At 36.9% G+C, this 19,526-nt stretch overlaps 3 protein-coding genes across 4 annotated transcripts; all 3 read left to right on the top strand.

Moving 5' to 3' along the window:
- Positions 1 to 1,909: 1,909 nt before the first annotated feature.
- On the top strand, positions 1,910 to 5,741 carry gdf9 (growth differentiation factor 9; the record flags this gene model as incomplete). The annotated part of the gene is made up of 2 exons (XM_079250164.1): positions 1,910 to 2,276; positions 4,846 to 5,741. The coding sequence occupies 2 exons, from the start codon at positions 1,910 to 1,912 to the stop codon at positions 5,739 to 5,741; spliced, it is 1,263 nt and encodes a 420-aa protein (XP_079106290.1).
- Positions 5,742 to 7,000: 1,259 nt separating this feature from the next.
- On the top strand, positions 7,001 to 8,679 carry uqcrq (ubiquinol-cytochrome c reductase, complex III subunit VII). Of its 2 annotated transcripts, none has more exons than XM_079250326.1 (3): positions 7,001 to 7,072; positions 7,801 to 7,972; positions 8,507 to 8,679. In XM_079250326.1, exons 2-3 carry the CDS (start codon positions 7,819 to 7,821, stop codon positions 8,599 to 8,601), a joined length of 249 nt encoding a protein of 82 aa, XP_079106452.1. In that variant the 5' UTR covers positions 7,001 to 7,072; positions 7,801 to 7,818; the 3' UTR covers positions 8,602 to 8,679. The 2 variants fall into 2 exon arrangements, with proteins under 2 accessions (XP_079106452.1, XP_079106453.1); XM_079250327.1 differs by lacking the exon at positions 7,001 to 7,072 and adding an exon at positions 7,091 to 7,224.
- A 1,563-nt stretch (positions 8,680 to 10,242) lies between these two features.
- hspa4b (heat shock protein 4b) lies at positions 10,243 to 19,435 on the top strand. The gene is made up of 19 exons (XM_079250463.1): positions 10,243 to 10,501; positions 11,407 to 11,464; positions 11,670 to 11,810; positions 12,363 to 12,485; positions 13,281 to 13,380; positions 13,516 to 13,649; positions 13,752 to 13,996; positions 14,112 to 14,188; positions 14,327 to 14,478; positions 14,616 to 14,722; positions 14,820 to 14,953; positions 15,171 to 15,355; positions 15,895 to 15,990; positions 16,426 to 16,581; positions 16,670 to 16,795; positions 16,909 to 17,016; positions 17,109 to 17,228; positions 17,319 to 17,480; positions 18,527 to 19,435. The coding sequence occupies exons 1-19, from the start codon at positions 10,395 to 10,397 to the stop codon at positions 18,731 to 18,733; spliced, it is 2,538 nt and encodes an 845-aa protein (XP_079106589.1). The 5' UTR covers positions 10,243 to 10,394; the 3' UTR covers positions 18,734 to 19,435.
- Positions 19,436 to 19,526: the final 91 nt, after the last annotated feature.

The raw sequence follows: 19,526 nt of genomic DNA on the forward strand, positions 1-19,526 counted from the left end.
CAACAAACTGTATGCAGACGCCTCAATGGCATCAAAGGAACATTGCGCTTAATGCTTGCAGTGTTTTTAAACACAGTGATCCAAAGTATTGTATGAATTTACTTAAATAAAGGACACATTAATGAATGTACGTAAAAACAAAAAGGAAAAGAAAAAATGTAAATGTGAGACTTTAGGATTACAGCTAATTTACATCTGCTTTCCTCTGGCAGGTCAAATACAAACTTTAACAACTCACAATAATAAGATGCAGGCATAGCATGTAAAATGTAAACCGAAGTGAAAATTTGAAGTGCAAATTCATAATTAATGGAGATCCTTTTATGTATGTTACTTTTTACGGATTTGCTAAATGATTTACTTTCAAGTGAAGTTGGGCAAAACTCCTCAAGCTCAAAGAATGAAGTTTGTTTAAACAGGTAATGCAAACTTAATTATTTGTACAACAAATAAATGATTTGTATTTAGTTACCTTTTTAAAAAATGACTCTGGCAACATTGTGCAGAACATCATGGTACTCTGTGTATGGTACAAACCAAAGATCAGATGACTTATCACAGCATATCTAAAACATTCAGTTCTAAAAACATTTCTCCAGTGTCCTAAGCATCCCAAGTTCACTAAAGTGGACAAAGAAGACATGTCAAATGAAACAATTTAAAATGTGGTACAAAGATGTTATTTTCAAGAAGTACAGGGATGAGGGAGGTGATGTGTTACTCTTACTGTTATGAAGACAGGTGTTTTGTTTTACTTTCTGTAGTTATACTGGTTACAGTTACTTTTTTTTAAATGTAAATGCATCTACATACTGTAAAGGAGGGTGCATGTTTACACCAGGTATATGTTGGTGAGTTTATACATGTATACATGGATGTGTGCATTTATATGTATTTGTGAGTGTATGTGTATACATACAACTGTATCATTGTGTATATAGGACTAAATGTATTGATATAGGTATATGTATTTGTAAAGTGTTGACAGACATTAACATCTCAACATGTTTAAACCAGGAAGCTCATTTTTATTGTAATGCATTTTTCACAGGGAGGGGGTGGGAGCTTATAGGTTTTATTTCTTCTCACTTTTTAAAATTTCTTTAGTGTGTATGTATTATGTTAAATGTTTTTTTTTTCTTTTTTTGTACTATTATAATTTACATTAATTTACCAAAATAAACATAAAATCACTCTCCTGTTCATTGTTGAGGTAATATAACTCAATTAGGGGGCCTGTAAATGCCACACTCATGCAGGCTATACCATAAATTTTAGATAACTATCAAATCTGACAATTAGTTCGTTTTACTAATGAATTAGTAAAACTAAAATGGTACTGACATATTTCTCAGAAACTTAGACTTTAAAAAATGAATGATTAGTAGGTCCATGTTGGTTTCTCTTTGTCATCCACAAGAATGTGTCGTTTGTTTTGGAGAGTGGTTTCTGCCCTCTGCTGGGCAGTAACCCTTAGAAATCACGTTGAGCATTCACTTAAAATGACAAACATTTGTTACTTTACTTGCAGACAGAAGCCACTTTTAAGAAGGGGTAAGAATGATATTAATTTTCTTAGAGCCGCCCATGAAAACACCCAAATACACAAAATGGCAAAAGAAAAAACAAACAAACAAAAAGAAATATTCATAACAGATGTAAAATGGCCGAAATGGAAAACAAAACTACTAGGCAAGCATTTCTAATATCGTATGCCTTCTGTAATCAAACGAAGAGATATGACTGCTGAAATGTCTTGAAATAGGAAAAGGCTGTGATTGATGCGGCTGATTGGCAACACCTGCGCGCGCTGATCGGCGGCGTTACGTTCGTGGTCTTCTCAATCCGGGGCTGTCACCAGTCTCTCCCTCTAACTTTTGGTTGTTGTTTTTATTCCTCCTTCGTTATGATGGAGAAACAAACGCTCCAGCCGACTACCGTCCATTGTTTTCGCACTCTTTCGCTGCTGTTGCTGGTCGCCTGCTGCTCCGCGCCGGTGACCAGCTCTCCGGCTGCCTCCAACGCGCTGGGCGGACTCACTCATCCCTACAGCAGCATCTTCTCTCCGCTGCTCAAAGCCCTCTCAGAGCACGAGGAAGCGAGGTGGGACCCAGGCGTGAAGAAGAAGATTAAACCCGAGCACAGATACATCAAATATTTAACAGAGGTGTACAAGAAGTCCCCCAGATCGCAGAGAAAAGTTGACGGAGATAAAGTCTTCAACAGCATCCGGCTGATTAAACCACAGGATGAATGTCTTGAGCGAAGCGATAAAGGTGAGCAAGCAGACGGTTTGGTCTGGACACTGAACGTGTTCTGAAATATAGCGATTTTTTTTTCTTAGTAGTGTGACTTAAAGGTCAATAATAAACAGTAGCTAATTATTATTAACGAAGGATAGTGAACTATGAAACTATTTCCACAGGTTCTGCCATAGGATCACGTGCCTAATCTCAAGGCTTCAGGCGTTTTGGTCTGCTGTTTTGTGCAACATACATAAATTTATCTCTAAAACCCAAACAGTCCCCTTTTTAACCAACCTTTCAAAGGATGAGAACGAATTGGTGGCATGATTTCTGACTTAAAGGAGAGGAACCACCCTGAGTCATTATTGGGCAGAATTTGGTTAAAAGCAAAATAAATAAATAAATAAATAAATAAATATAAATAAATAAATGTTTGCATATTTCTTTGGAAAATTGCAGTTCTGGAAACAAGGTTGGAAAGTGGAAGTGCTGCACTGAGCTTTATTGTAAGTACTCAGGATGAGTGTTTTGGCCGAAAAATCCCACATCCCATATGCTCTAACTTGACTACCGCTCAGATTTGCAGGTAACCCTTTTAAAATCAAAAGATAGTGGCCATCCATGCAGTGTCAAAGACCCATGTTAAAGGACCAGGCAACCATTTGATTCTGAAAAGGAAAGGAGCATCTTAGTTCTATTAAATAAAAGGTTAAAGCTAAGCAAAGGAAGGAAGGAAAGAATTTTGACTGGACCATGGAAAATTACATATTGTTAAAACTTTAATGTTATTCCCATGTTGTTTTGTGTTTTTTACTTTACTGAGGCAGAATGTATCTTTACACACACACACACACACACACACACACACACAGAGTTATCTTCTGTGTTGCTTAATCTGATTCTATAATGTCTGACCTTTTAGCCTTTAGACATTATGAACTTCAGTTCTAGTCTGCTCTTCTCATGTCACCTGCCTCAAACATCTGTTCTAACCAATTTTCTTTGTTGTGCTTGACCATAATCTGATTTACTGTAAGCCTTACTCAAAAAACAGAGGAGGCTGCTACTGGAAGCTATTATATGTGAATGTGATCAAAACATAAGAACTGCACTGTCTGCTTCAGTGTTTCTGCTCTCTCCACTTCAGAGGCATTAAGCAAGTGCAGACCTCAGCCAAGCAATTTTTTTTTCTCAAAAAATTGTGGGCATTATCAGAGTCAGTTGTCTGTCATGAAAGTGCTGATAGTTTCCATTATGATAAGAAAGTGTTCACTCTTTCAGAGATGTATAATCTAGAGGTTCACATATTTTGAATCCTTGTGGCATTTCTGAATTTGGGGGCTATCCATCCAGTCTTTTAATTCTGACTACTGATAGAGGTGTTGATTAATTTAAAAAATGCTGATGAGTTTCTGAGGTATTTACATGTTTATCACCTATTAAAGCATGTGCAAAACTGCTCAGCTTTGCCTTTTTAAATCTATTTTTTCAGTTTCTTAACACACATTACTTTAATTCCTAGGTGAAGCAGGCTGCTGTCCTCTGGTTTTAATTGAAAGTAATATGATTTTTCTTTTAGGAGGAGGTCCATCCTTTTACACTTTCTACTGTGTTCCAGGTTAATTTACTTGGACACAGAAACCTATATGTTGATTCTGACACTTCTGTAGTTTTCTAGTATGGCTCAGCTTTAATGTGAGACCAAAATAATACAGACAGGCCTTGTAGTTGTGAAAATGAACATTCATTTTGAGTGTATCTTTTCAGACAGGAGACTGAAAAAATAAGTGGTTCAAGTAGGAACATGGTGATGCACAGAACTTTTGTAGAGCTTTGGCTGTGTAATGTTTGCAGTGTGTTTAGTCTGTGATTACTCAACACTTTCTCACAAAAAAAGAAGCTGCATTTCAAAATATGATGGCGTTATAATGAATGCATATATTGATTTATTGTTGAAGGTTTACAGCTGATTTAAGGGTAAAATCTGCTAAATGACTAACGAATGAGAATCCGGATACTATGTACCACACAGTCTCTCTCTGAAGTTTACCCCTTTTTGTTATTTAAGGTAGCTTAATTGTTTTTTTCCAGAAATCTTTACCAATCAATTGCATATAACATTTTTTTTAAACTCAGGAAGGGGTGTATCTGATAAACCTGAGAGCTTTAGACATTTTGAAAACAAAATGTGCTTCAAATCAGTATATTGTTTTTTGCTTTTTGTTTTTTTCCTCTGGTCACTTTGTCTCTGGATTGTCAGATTCTGTCCATAATAACCTAAAACATAAGGTTGACTGGAATTAAACTTTTTTTTTTTTTTTTTTTTTTAAATCCCTTTTAAATTTTAAATCTACTTAAATATTTTCTAAAGTCAACTAGAAAAGAGCAAATCTAGAGTTGAATATCATGTTATGATGATTTTTTTTCTTTTTTAAATAAAAATTGAAGAAAAATCAACATTTGGAATCAAACATCTTTGCAGAAACATGACACGACCCTTTTTTATTTATCTTTTGCATGATTTTAATTAGTAAATATATATGATTGGTTTAATATCTAAGCTGATGGTTTCTTTAAACTTTTTTTCGTCTTCTTTCAGAAAGTTTTACACAGGATTTGTCCTACAACCTCAATCAAATACGAGGGAAAGAACAGCTTCTTAAGTCAGCGTTGCTGTACCGGTTCGAAAGTGCCCACCTGGCACCCATCAACTCTGTTTGCTACCTGAGTATCAAGGAGCGCGAACGGTCAAACCAGTGCCAGCTGTGTCCTGGAGTTTACCACACTGTGAACTTCACAACCAAAGCAGACCGGAGGAGCCGCAGGAGCTGGGTGGAGGTTGACATCACTTCATTTCTTCAGCCACTCCTAAAGTTTCGGAAGAATGTATATCTGCTTGTCAACGTTTCCTGCCCAGAGGAGCAAAGAACAACGAGCAACGCGCTCAGAGATGTAGTGGAGTTCTCCTTGAGGTCCCCTCCTCTCATTCTTTATCTCAATGACACAAGCAAAATGACCCACCAGAGGTCGATGGTCAGCAACGACGACGATCAAAGGCCGTCAAACAGATTTCAAAGGCGTGGTCAGAAGAGATGGAGGAGGGAATCTCCAAAGAGCAAAGGAGGTCATAAAAATCTTGATGTCAACCTGCCTGACATTCTGTTTAATTCTGAAATCCCAACCAGTGAATGTGCCTTGTATGATTTCAGGGTGAAATTCAGTCAGCTTGAACTTGATCACTTGATTGTTCACCCACCAAAGTACAACCCCAGGTACTGCAGGGGCATTTGCACCACCACCACGGGATATGTATACGGTTCTTCTCGACATGCCATTGTGCAAAGCTACATCTATGAGAACATAGACTCCTCTGTGCCCAGACCCTCATGTGTCCCTTCTCACTACAGGCCCCTCAGCGTCATTATATCAAATGAGGACGGCTCCCTACACATGAAGGACATTGAAATGGTTGCCACCAGATGCACATGCCGTTAAGTCATTAAAAAAAAAAATAAAAAATAAAAAAACTGAAATAAATGTTGCTGGTGAATGTTTTTCCTTGTATCAACTGTACAGACCAGATTCGGTAAATTCATGTATTTTGGAAAATGGAAGTGCCAATAGTAAAATCAACTTGGAACAAGGGTGTTTACTTAAAATTATTTTTTTATCATAACATGCCCCATGGGATATTTCTGTTTTCATTTAGACGGGAAAGGGTGCAAATGCATCCTTTTCAAGCTACTTTTTGTAGTGTGAAAAATGCACTTGAAGAGAAAGTGTAATGTTTTGTTTCTTTTGTAAGTTTATTTTGTGTTAATTTATTTTGTGTGTATGGGTCTGTCATTCTTGAATTTAACACAACTACCATATTTTAAGTAACCCTGTTCTGGACATGAAAATGAAAAAATTTACAATCTTGTAAGCTTTTTATATTTCGTTTTATTCCGAGGGATTACAGACAGTTTTCTGTGAAGCTGCTGTCTTTATAACTTTCAGAATGAAACTTGTCATGGTTTCAGTGTGTATTTATAACTTCTGGTTGCTAAATGGCATTATACATGTGAACTGACTGTATGTCTGTATTTGTATTGGAGTGTGGCTAAATGTCTGTTTGTGCAAGTTGGAGGAATTCACTGTCGATGTTCAGTTTAAGAACATGTGACAGAACTGGATGAGACCTTTGCTGAAAAGTTGGAAAATTAAAAAGATATTGGATATATCTATACTGTCTTTCTTTGACTAAGTCAACACAGCCAGGCCAAATCTAAAATGCAATGCATAATATTTTGCCAAGGTGTATAGACTGAAAAATTGAACAAATGAAATTAACATCCATAATGTTACTCAATGTTTAGATACTTCTTGGGGAAATGTGTGCAGTAATTGTGTTCAGTTAGTAGATTGCTGAAACAACAGCAATAGCCTCTGTAATGTTTAAAGACATTTATCTTTTTGTACATTTTCAAATGTCTCTTCATTAGGGTCCAGATGTTAAATGGCTGAAGTAAATTAAAACTCATTTTAAAATTCTGGAAAGGGGGATAAAGACCTGACTTTTTTTTCCACCTTTAAACCAAAAAACACATCTTGATGACTTCATTTTTAATCTACTGAAACATTTTTAATCTTTTAATGCAAAACTCGTTTGTAGTAACATTTTTTTAAATAAGTTTAAAAATTCTTTAAACTGCAACAGCTTCTTGTTGTTCATTGAACTCCAATCCACCAGGTGGCGTCAATATTCCTGATGTTAAATAACAGACGAGCCCTGTTTACAGAAGAACATCGACCGGAAGTCTCAAGAAACACGGTAAACCAAGACGGTGAGTCTCAATGTCACAAATGTATCTACGCATTTAATATTTCATTTGTTTTTTCACAGGTATTTTTATACATCAGGACATTTTTTTTTATTTAAGTTGGCGTTTCCGTTGTTTGAACACCCACGTTGTTGCGCTAGCTTAAACGATTCAATGTAAGTTTCTTCACTTTAGCAATTAGCTTCTTGGTGCTAGTAGATATGCTAGCTTAGCCTGGCTGTGATTGTTTCGCAACATCTCGCACCTTGTCTAGTATTCTATTATTGACCATGATTAAATTAGCGTTATGATTTAAAATAGTGTTTTCAGTTGTACATGTTCGACATGGTAGCTATGTGATCATTGAAAATGTTTAATAAACTAGCTTGTATGAAGTTCAGACGTCCAATAGAACTTGCTTAAATAAGGACAAATAAAAGTTTTGTATTATTTGATGTACAAAGCAGGTATATATGCTAAATATGTATTCACTGAGTGACATGCTGTAAGTTAACATGTTAAATGAAGATTGCTGTCACTAGGAGTCAATTAGAATTTTTTTTTTTTTTTTTAATAAGTAGAGAAAATAATTTACCATTTAAATTTTCTGAATAAATGATCTTTAACATTTAAATGCTGAATAATTTGACGTTTACTAAACAAGTTCTTTAACTTGCTTGTTTCATTTTGACCAGTTCCATTAAAGTCAGATCATGTATAGCAATTTGTTCTGTGTCATGCTGTTGTTTCAGATCAGCTCTCTGGTGAACATGGGTCGGCACTTTGGAGATTTGGCCAAGGTCAGGCATATAATAACATACAGCATATCACCCTTTGAGCAGAGGGCTTTCCCCAACTACTTCTCAAAGGGAATTCCCAATGTGTGGAGAAGGTTCACGTCTTCTTTCTTCAAAATTGCTCCTCGTACGTTGTCACTTTTGTTTTGATAGCAAATATTTTGAATTTAAAACTGGTACAAAATATAAATATTTGGGTTGGAATTAAATCTGTTTTGGTATAGCAGCTTTGCTTTTGATAGAATTTTTGTACGGGTTAGCTTAGCAATCTAGCAAAGTTGATAGACATCATTAGAAGCAGCAGGTCCCATGTCTCTTGGTAATATGTTAATCATATGCTCTAGTTTAGCCATGTCACAGGTCTATATCATGAAAGAGGATAAAGTCCAAATGAACATTGATGGCGCTAATGTATAATGAGTAATAGGCCCAAATTTAAGCCATTTAGTAACAGTAGTGTAACCTGTATAGATTTGGTATTTTACAAGAGCTCACATGCATTCAGTTGAGGAGACAAAAAAAAATGTTGCTCAAATTTATATATATATATATATATATATACATATATATATATAATGTATATTTTTGCATGGATACAAAGTCTGGCTACAAAAAAATCTCGAAATGAACGTCTGTTTATTTCTTTCTTATGTCTTTGCAGCTATGACCCTCGTATATTTGACCTACACTTGGGGCAACAGTGTCTATGAGCAGGGCAAGAAGAAGAATCCTGCTGACTTCGAGAATGATGACTGAATTTCTGACACCTCTCAGAAAACTGTCATCTGTTATTTCCAACTCTACATGTAACCAATAAAGATGAAAGATATTTATGTGAAATCAGTGTTTAATTTTTTTTTGTTGTTTTTGTTTTAATTTTAATTTGATTTACTGATCTTCTTTTACATGTTATAATACAAAAGTAAGACTGACCTTATCTCAAATCAAATGTCATCCATATATTATCATTAAATTAATATTGTATATAATTATATGTGATTTAGTTATAAAATGCAGTCAATAATTAAATGAATATTTAGCTAAATATTTATCTATAGCTGAATATGAAAAATGAAGTTACCTTAGAATATAAATAGAAAGATATAGAAGTTGCTTTATCTACCATCATAGTAATACTATAACACAAAAATTTTCCATTAAACTCAAGGGGATAGAAAAAATGAGGCAGTTTTTAAAAAAGGTTATTGCAGGGGCAATTCAATTCAACTTTATTTGTATAGTGCCACTTCATAACAATGTTGTCACAGGGCACTTTACATACACGAATCCACATACACATCATTTCAGGCCAATTCATACATATGCTATAATAGAAACCAACTGATTGTATCGAGTCATGACTTTGATCCAATCCCCCATCCTGAGCATGCACGTGGCGGCAGTGGGAAGGAAAAAACTCCCCTTTAACAGGGAGAAAACCTCTGGCAGAACCCGGCTCAGGGAGGGCAGCCATCTGCCTCTACTGGTTGGGGTGGAGAGGACAGGAAGACATCAACATGTAAAACTGCACTTATTCAGGAAGACCTGTGGAAAAAAGGAGAAATAAGTTAGAGAAGGCAATATTGGCATATATTTATACATTAATATATTAGAGAAATATAGCAATGTACTTCTCAGTACATCAGAGGAATCAGGGAATAAGAAAGAAAGAGAAAGAGAAAGAAGGTCAGTGTATCAGGAAATGTCCCTCAGCAGTCTAAACCTATAGCAGCATAACTAAGGGACACTAATGATCGCTAACTATAGGACTTATCAAAAAGTCTTCAGTCTAGTCTAGGAAGTAATAAAGGCATGGACTAATTTTTCTGCATCTTTCTGAGACAAGATGCCCCTAATTTTTGCAATATTACACAGGTGGAAGAAGGCGGTTCTAGAAACCTGTTTTAAATGTGAGCTAAATAACCTAAAGATTAAGCTTTTGAAAGAAGACAGATTTCAATCAGTAGGCTGTGTATGTTGATATGCTGAGTAGCTGTTGCTATATTCTTCTATATTGGGTACTATTATCAAATGGATATAGAGTAATCAACATTCAGCTTTTGTTTAAAGTTCTGGTAAATATATCCTCACTTGCATTAAAACCATAAGATTTAGTAAAAGCTATCAGATATATATGTCTGTGTGTGTGTGTATTTATAGTTAGATAAGAAGTTTAACTTTTTAAACTTTTTTCTGTTAAATGTTATGCCATTTATACGTATTTTATGGAGACAAAGATGATAGATATATTTGATAAGGACTATCTTGGTGTTCCGTTTTTGACCAGCAGGTGGGGTTGTATTAGCAGGTTCTCGCGCGGCCTTGCGGCGGGACGCTATTGGTCGAAAGGCTGTCAGAAAATTCCTGAACGCTCTTACGCATCTCGCCGGCGCACCGCATGCTGCTGCTGCACAGTTTAATGGAACAAGAACAAGGGTGGATCGCTGTTCGTTGACTGAACCCACCGTAGTTGCTGTTGTCGGTTTTTGGCACTTGACTATTTTTTTGTTCTTCCTTATAACTCTGCTTTGATTAGTTAGCTATTGACGATGTCAGTTGTAGGTTTTGACGTCGGGTTTCTGAACTGCTATGTAGCGGTAGCCAGAGCCGGAGGGATTGAAACCGTCGCTAATGAATACAGCGATCGGTGTACACCGTAAGTACGACTTATCACATCATTATTTAGGATTTGTTTCATATTGTATATACTGGTAACATGTACAGAATGTGAGTGAATTATCTTTTGAACTTCATCATAAAATTAGTTGAAGCTAACACTGCTACCTAGCTAGTTAGCATGCTAACAAATTTCACAACAGGAAACGGCATGAGTGTCACGGCTAACGCTAGCTTAGCTTAATCGTAATAATCTGAAAACACAAGGCGTATTTGGCAGCTTTATATTGACAATTGTTTATTGTAGAAAATGACTGTAACGTGTATTCTAGGATCCAGTGATGTGATCTGTCTAGTCAGGTGATTGATGGCAAGAAGAGGCACATGATATGTGGAGGCCGGCAGCTTCCTGACTGTAATAATGGCTTATCAATCCATTGTACTTGACTGGAAGACGCATAAACTATCATATAACCAGATTTTTAATTAAAAAAAAGGAGGGGGAAGTGCAAGAATGGTGCCAAAAAGTGAAAAAGATGCCAATTCAAACTCCGCGACTTCAGAGCACAACAAAATGTCACTAACCATAAACAGAAGCTATGTATTTCAATAAACATGCCACTATTTACAGACTCGAAAGGCAGTAAAATTCAGGTTACATTTTTTAAAAATAAAATGTGACTTTTAAAAAAAAGTTTTTATTTTTTATTTTTAAATGAACTGTTTTATTCTTTCAAAAATTGTCTATTTGATGTTTTTGTTTTTCTTGTGCTCTTTGAAATGCTTTTCTGTTTCAATGTTACTATTATTAATAAAGTTGGTTGTTAATTGGTAAAATTACACTCCAGAATTATTGTGGGATAAAAGAAGATTAAAAAAAAAAAACAAACCAAAAACAATATGTAGATTAGAAAACTGTAGTAAAATTGTGTTTTCTGTTTATAGAGCATGTGTTTCATTTGGACCCCGGAATCGGTCAATCGGTGCAGCTGCAAAAAGCCAGGTGTGTTTGCCCTAGATGCTGGGGACCTCTGAGTACATGATCATTTCCCTGATAGAATAATGACCCCCCAAAGTATGCTTTGTTTTTGAACAGCACTGAACATGGGTACTGCCTAAACACAGTCCATTGTCGACATTGAATAGGCATGCAAGATTTGGCTTTGCTGCAATATAAAGAGTTGCATTTCTGTTTTTTCTTGGAACAGGTTGTCACTAACTGTAAGAATACAGTGCAAGGGTTCAAGAGGTTTCATGGCAGAGCATTTTCAGATCCATATGTGCATTCCCTTAAAAACAGCTTGGTCTACGATATTGCACAAATGCCGACAGGAACAACAGGCATCAAGGTAAGGAAAGAGTTTTCTGTATTTATATAACATATTTTGCATAAAGCAGATATCCACACTATTATATCTAAGTTGTCTGTAGAGGGAAATCCCACATATTGTTCAAATTTGGGTGGTTTAGATAGCTGTTCATCTAATTTATGGATATAGATAAATAACATAACAACTGAAAGCATAAAGATAAATATGACTTTCTTGCAACCATGCAGCACAATGCTAGGTAAAAATATTCATCTTGTCACTGCACGCTAAACTTTGATATAATGTGAATCGAGATAGTGATAAAGCACTAAAAGTAAAAGGAATATGTAGTCAAAATGAAGTTTTGTTAAGTAAAACTGCTTCTTACAGGTAGTGTGGCATAAATAAGTCAGACTGTATGCATGGGAAACTTGGATATTTTTAGATGTAAAATTGAGATTACATGGCATTTCCATTTGGCTGTATATTGAGACTTATTTTCTTTGGTGTATAGGGACATTATCAGTCATTATCACAGAACACTAATGATGAGCTGACTCATGTTTTACACTAATGTATTTGTTACCAAAGGTGACATACATGGAGGAGGAGAAGGTGTTCAGCATTGAGCAGGTCACTGCCATGCTGCTGACCAAGCTGAAGGAGACAGCAGAGAGTGCACTAAAGAAGCCTGTAGCTGACTGTGTTGTGTCTGTAAGTATGCAGTCTTAGCAAAGGAAAGGCTCTGACATACCCCAGCCCCTCCAGCACAGGTGTTTTGTCTTGATGAGACTTGTTCTGATAGGGAGTTCTTGCAGAAAAGCAAATGGTGTCTTACAGGATAAAAACTGGTAGAGACTGGTGGATGTAGTCTTTATGTTTTATATTGTCACAATTTGATCATTTGACTGTGTCATTACAGCAGAACAGAGATGTTCATGTGTCTTTTTTTTTTTTTTTTTTTTTTTTTGCAAGTCCAAGTCACTTTTTCTGTTTTTTTTTTTTTTTTTTTTTTTTTTTTTTTTTTAAGTTGTAATTAGTCATGCAACACTTACCAAGGTCTGCTGAGGAGGACTGATCTTTAGATTAAACTGAGAAATGCTTTGTCCCTTTCCGTTGGACAGACCCAGTAAAACCACTTTGTTTACAGTAGGTTTGTTCCCAATTTAACATCATCAGGGCAAAGTCAGCAGTTAATGGACACTGTGTCCAGTAAATGGTTAATTATTTTGAACACAATCAGTGGAGCCAATTTGATGGAGGTAACATAATTTTTGTACCAAGTAGGATCAAGCTTATGTTTACACTGCTGTTGCTCTTAACTGACATAAACATTAAGCTTTTATATTACACTATTTAAGACTGTTCACAAGTCTCAAATCGTATTTTTTGAGTAGTCTTTTTTTAAGTTGAGTCTCTAGTCACTGGCAGTGCAACTTTGGTATGACTCTAGTCCGAGTCCCTTTTGCTGCCTCTCAGTAATCCATACTTTGTTGATTGTAAAACCAGGTCCCTTGCTACTACACCGATGCAGAGAGGAGATCAGTGGTAGATGCTGCTCAGATTGCTGGACTCAACTGCCTGAGACTTATGAATGAGACAACTGCAGGTATGTACCTGGATTTATGGGCAAGTATGTTAGTTGTTGTCAGACTCTGCTTGTACTTCATATGGAGTCAAAAGGGTGCATTTTAACACCGATTCTAGTTCCTAATCGGGATTAATTTAATTATTTTCCTTACAGTTGCATTGGCATATGGAATTTATAAGCAGGATCTCCCTGCTCCTGAGGAAAAGGCCAGGAATGTGGTGTTTGTGGACCTGGGTCACTCTGGATACCAGACATCAGTGTGTGCCTTTAATAAGGGCAAACTCAAGGTGTGTGCCTAAAAATCAACATACAGTGCATGCGTTATTGATCTATAATTGGCTTTTTTATTTATTTACAACCATCTTGCTACCTCTCTCTCTGTCCGTCAGGTCCTCGCTACAGCCTGTGACCCACAGTTGGGAGGAAAAGACTTTGATGAGGTACTGGTCAAATATTTCTGTGAAGAATTTGGCAAGAAGTACAAGCTTGATGTCAAGTCTAAGCCCAGAGCTCTGGTCCGGCTGTACCAAGAGTGTGAAAAACTGAAAAAACTGATGAGTGCCAACTCCTCTGACCTGCCACTGAACATCGAGTGCTTCATGAATGACATCGATGTCAGTGGAAAAATGAACAGGTAGAATAAATGACTAAATCTAATTTGCCAAATCTAATTTATATCAGCTGATTTTAAGGTGGTGTAAGTTTTTCCTTCAAAGCTAACATCAGATTCATGTTCTCTTATGCATAAGGGGTCAGTTTGAGGAGATGTGTGTGGAAATTTTGGCCCGGGTAGAGCCGCCTCTGCATAACCTGCTAGAACATGCCAGTAAGTATAATTTAGCTGTAAGCTTCATTTATTGTAGTTTAAATTTTCACTCACCCTGCTGACTCAGTCAAGGAACAGAAGATTTTCATGTATTCCTCATTAAAACATTAAAATATGTTTTATTTATTCAACCAAAAGAGCTGAAAAAGGAAGACATCTATGCAGTTGAGATAGTCGGTGGGGCTTCCAGGATTCCTGCTGTCAAAGAGAGAATCAGCAAATTCTTTGGGAAGGAGTTGAGCACCACACTGAATGCTGATGAAGCTGTGGCTAGAGGATGTGCACTGCAGGTACAACACACTCTGGCTTTACATCTTAACTTCAGCCCTCCCATATCATACCATATGATTGACTTGTTGTCATTTGGGGATCTTTAGCATCTATTGATGAGTGAAATAATTATTGAAAAATGTGTTTCTTTCCACAGTGTGCTATTCTGTCTCCTGCCTTCAAAGTCCGTGAATTCTCCATCACGGATGTTGTTCCGTATCCAATCTCTTTGAAGTGGCATTCTGCTGCAGAGGAAGGTTTAAGGTATATATATTAAAAAAAAAACTAACCTAACCCTTCTTTTAAAATATTAAACCAAAATATTAAAGACTATTGTAATTATGATTGTTTGTTGTTTCAGTGATTGTGAGGTATTTCCTAAGAACCATGCAGCACCGTTCTCTAAAGTGCTGACCTTCTACCGGAAAGAGCCTTTCTCCTTGGAGGCTTACTACAGTAGTCCAAATGAGCTGCCTTATCCTGATCCTACCATTGGTAAGAAACCATTAGTTCCCAGTTATCTGGGGGGAAAAAAACAAACAAAAAGAAAAGCAAACTGCGAGATTAGCATCTAGTCTTGTTTTGGAAAACAAGTTTGTTTCATGCACCCCTCACAAGAAGAACTGGTTTCATAATCATGAGCACTGTTGGATACACTTCTTCACATACAACTGAAATCACGCATCCTACTTGTTTTTTGCCTTTCCACCAGGTCAGTTTCTGATCCAGAAGGTTGTCCCACAAGCATCTGGTGAGAGCTCAAAGGTGAAAGTCAAGGTGCGGGTGAACATCCATGGTATCTTCAGCGTATCCAGCGCCTCCCTGGTCGAAGTGCAGAAGTCTGATGAGACAGAAGAACCTATGGAAACTGAACAGACCACCGACAAAGATGGCGAGGTAGCACAGCAAAATAAGCACCTTAATAAAGCTGATTCTGAGGTTTTTACTGAACAATTTGATGTGCGTGAGCTGCCTTCAGAGCTTCATGATATGAACCAGAATCATTATCTGTATTTTTAGATATGTATCTCAACATGTATCTGCTGTGTTTCTCTGATTTGTATTTATATATGACTAAATAGTTGCTAAAATATGAAAAAGCCATTCAAAGAAAGTTTATAAGGCCAGCTTGCAGCTGTGCAGTCAACAGTATGTGTTGCAGAGCAGACAGAAGTGCCATGGAAGAAAAAGCCCCTTTGAGAGCATTCATGATTATTCTGGGTTTGCTTACACACACAAAATTAAATTAAGGTAGAAGCTTCACAGAGGGTACACGGAAACATGTAAATACTAATGAAACATAACAGAAGGAGTGGGTAACCTAAAACAGTCTCTGACTATATAAATGCATTGTTGGTTAATGGCTTGTTTACATCTTTGCTGCTGGTCATGCTAATGTCATGAGCAAAAAAAATAAAATTTTTATTCTTTGACAGAACAAGATGCAAACGGATCAGGATGGACAGCAAGCTCAGGCAGATGCTCAGAAAGAAACAGAGGAGAAAACGCCAAATGAGAATGAAGAAATGGAGGTAAAATGCTGTTTTTTATACATGAAATGTTAAGAAATTAAATACAGCTGTCAGACAAGCTGGTGATGGTTTTTTTTCTATTACAACATGATACAGACAGCTAAGTTTAGCCTAAAAAAAGAATTTAATTCAATTTATTTTATGATGAAAGTGCCAGTTCACAAAAACGTCTTTGTAGAGCACTTAAGAGAAAGTGATAATGTTCCAGTGTAAGTCTAATAAGATACAGTTTAGTTTTATTTACAAATCCGTGAATAAGTTTCTGTTCTTAGAAAAATGTTGTCTTTCATAACTGAAGGTTTGTACATATATTGCACATATGTATTTTTGTACAAAAACAGATGTGCCAAAGCACTTTTTTCCATATTCTTTTTTTATGGTTTGAATCTCGGTTTAATCTTTTTTTTTTTCTCATTTTGTTTGTTTTGTTTTTAGACAAGTACAGAAGAAGGCAAAGGTGAGAAGAAGTCCGACCAGCCCCCACAAGCCAAAAAGGCTAAAGTCAAAACAAAAGTGCTGGATCTTCCAATTGAAAACAGTCCACAGTGGCAGCTAGCGAACGACATGCTCAATCTTTTTGTAGAAAATGAGGTAACTACACTTTCAGCTAGTGCACACATGCTTATATTCAACCTTCACAATGCTGTCTTGTCACACTTGCTTTTGGAATTCTTTGCAGGGTAAAATGATCATGCAAGACAAGCTTGAAAAGGAGAGAAATGACGCCAAGAATAATGTAGAGGAGTATGTGTATGACATGAGGGACAAACTCCATGGGATGCTGGAGAAGTTTGTCAGCGAGTCGGTGAGTAAAAAGCTATTGTCGCGTCATTTTCAAGGCAGGAGATGTGATCCGTGTTTGAATAGTTGTAGAATCCTTTTGAAAAACTATTTAAAATATAAAATAATCTCTTTCAGGACCGGGATGCTTTGTCGTTAAAACTGGAGGACACTGAAAACTGGCTTTATGAAGATGGAGAGGACCAACCCAAACAGGTGTACATTGACAAGTTGGCAGAGTTGAAGGTAATATTACTCTAATCACTTATTTTCTCCCCTCTGTGATTTTCTAGAGATTTTTCTTTTATTAAAACTGCTGTATGTATTTCCTCCGACAGAAACTTGGACAACCCATCCAGGAGAGGTATATGGAGGCTGAAGAGAGACCCAAAGCTTTTGAGGAGCTGGGGAAGCAAATTCAACTGTACATGAAATTTGTTGAAGCCTATAAGATGAAGGTGAGGAAAACTAACCTCAAAAACTGGAAGCATATGAAATTAAACAGCATGTTTTCGTACTACTTTCAATACTTACTTTGGTTTGTCCAGGAGGAGCAGTACGACCATTTAGATGAAGCAGATGTTGCCAAAGTGGACAAACAGACCAACGACGCAATGATCTGGATGAACAGCACCATGAACCAGCAAAGTAAGCAGAGCCTGACTGTGGATCCACCTGTCAAAGTCAAAGACATCAGAGCAAAAACAAGGGTGAGAATGTTTTCCTGAGTGTTTCATTGTGCACTAAACACTGTGCTACATAATTTAAAATCCAGGAAATGTAATATGGAAGCCTGCTGTATAGGAAAATAGTCTCATAATTCAGTTACATTTGGCTGTAAATGCACTTTAGTTTGTTGGTAGACAGCTGGCAGGACACAGGAATGGGAATCTTATAAATTATAAAACGGATATTGATGTTTTTTATGCATCTTTTTTTTTTGTCTAGCTACTTTACTACTACTACTTTATGAGTAGAAACATGTAACATGGTTTCTCATATTTGTTGTGACAAATGAAAAGAAGAAAACCGTTTTATCTATTGGTTAATGCAGGAAAACGTTTTCGCTACATAGGAGCAAAACATTTCAATTAGAACTTTTACCACCTTCTTCCATGACTGGCCACGAGCCCTTTGACATGGCCAGAGTTTTGTCTGGCACACATTTGTTTTGGTTGCGTTTACCCACAATTCCCTGTGTTGAACCCACAATGACCTTGGCATTGTTGTCTTCTTCCTGTATTTAGTTCACTTGAGGCAAACTAAGACCTACATTTGTAGGTGGACCAGACTTTGCTGCTTTGATCTGCATTAGAGTTGGTGTGTTCATCCACACCACCCGAAACACCTCTTTTCAAGGCAAATGACGCCACCCACAGAATCTAAAGTACTTTCGCAAGCTAGCTTTTAATGCATAGGGTACTGGTAAGATTTCACACTCAGCCATCTTGTTTATGTGCCCACCACATTGTCAAGGAGCTGCACTTCCACATCATGATGCATCTAAAAAAATGGCTTTATCCCCCCACCCTGAGCAATAAATGATGTAAAGACATCAGATCAAGATCAATAATTTTTTCACACAAATGGTTAATTCCTGTAATACTTGGACAGCTGTTCTTGCAACACTATAAATATCCATGAAGCTGCTGTACATTAAAGAATTATAAAATAACCAATCAGATGGCAGTATGTTTCCTTTGTGTTTATAATATGTTTTGTTTTGTTTTGTTGTTTTTTTTTAATGAATTTCTAGGAGCTATTCTCTGCTTGTAACCCCATTGTGACCAAGCCTAAGCCAAAGGTGGAGCTTCCCAAGGAGGAGACTCCTGCAGAGCAGAATGGTCCTGTCAACGGACAAGAAAAACCCCAGGAAGAAACAGCAGACAAAGGGGCGACCGACAACACAGGCAATCCAACTTCAGACACTACAGAGAGCAAGCCTGACATGGACCTTGATTAAAGCAGCCCATTGCATCTTGAAGCAAAGCTGAGCAGGAACAGGATCTGAATGAGTCTGACTGAGATGCAGCCTGGCTGCATATCAGAGCTGGGGAAGTGTTTAAGGAACTGTACTCCACATAAAAAGCAGGCAGGGTGTTGAGCACACTAAGCCAAACCTGTGGTGGTACTTCTGTCTAATGACATAGCATGCCCTCTCTCTATCTGGATGACTTAAATCAAAAAGCCAGCTGCAATAACTCTGTTTGACAATGAGCGCTGTACACATGATGGTATTTATTTCTGTTGTGTGCTCTGTAAGTGTTCTGGTATGTGTCACGGTATGGTTTTAATAAAGTGATAGAAAATCTCTTGCACTATCGTTGTCACTGTTGTGCAGCAGTTCAGTAGCTGCTATTAACACACATTTCATCTTGATTTTTTTTTCTTCCCTTCCTGGAGATATGGGTGGCTTTATAGCATGGAGAGGAGTCTACCTTCACTGCAGCAATTTTGTAGTTCTTTGGACTAAAAGGCCTAATTTGCCTTTTGTGGTCTGACATGTTTATAGGGGCTTGTATGATTTATTCTTATTTTTGGTTCCTTACTATTGTTCAAACTGCACTAATTCATAACTTTTACTCTGTTATTATTCATAAGCAGTTAGGAGGTTATGAGGTACATGCAAAGTTTAAGGTGTTGTAGAATTTAACTGGTTGGTAGGAAAATAGTAGCCTTTTAACACTTATCCAACAGTTACACTGCTGTAAATTTAGGATTTGAGGAGAAATAAAGCAAATCATTTAAATGAACCT

This window comes from Telmatherina bonti, assembly GCF_933228915.1.
Source record: "Telmatherina bonti genome assembly, chromosome: 12".
Lineage (NCBI taxonomy): Eukaryota > Metazoa > Chordata > Actinopteri > Atheriniformes > Telmatherinidae > Telmatherina > Telmatherina bonti.

Coding starts and splice junctions, on each gene's coding strand:
- uqcrq (XM_079250326.1), top strand. CDS start 7,819: ATGGGTCGGCACTTTGGAGATTTGGCCAAGGTCAGGCATATAATAACA. Junction 7,973..8,506: donor TTTCTTCAAAATTGCTCCTC/GTACGTTGTCAC, acceptor ATGTCTTTGCAG/CTATGACCCTCGTATATTTG.
- hspa4b (XM_079250463.1), top strand. CDS start 10,395: ATGTCAGTTGTAGGTTTTGACGTCGGGTTTCTGAACTGCTATGTAGCG. Junction 13,997..14,111: donor GTCAGTGGAAAAATGAACAG/GTAGAATAAATG, acceptor CTTATGCATAAG/GGGTCAGTTTGAGGAGATGT. Junction 14,723..14,819: donor GCTGCAGAGGAAGGTTTAAG/GTATATATATTA, acceptor TTGTTGTTTCAG/TGATTGTGAGGTATTTCCTA.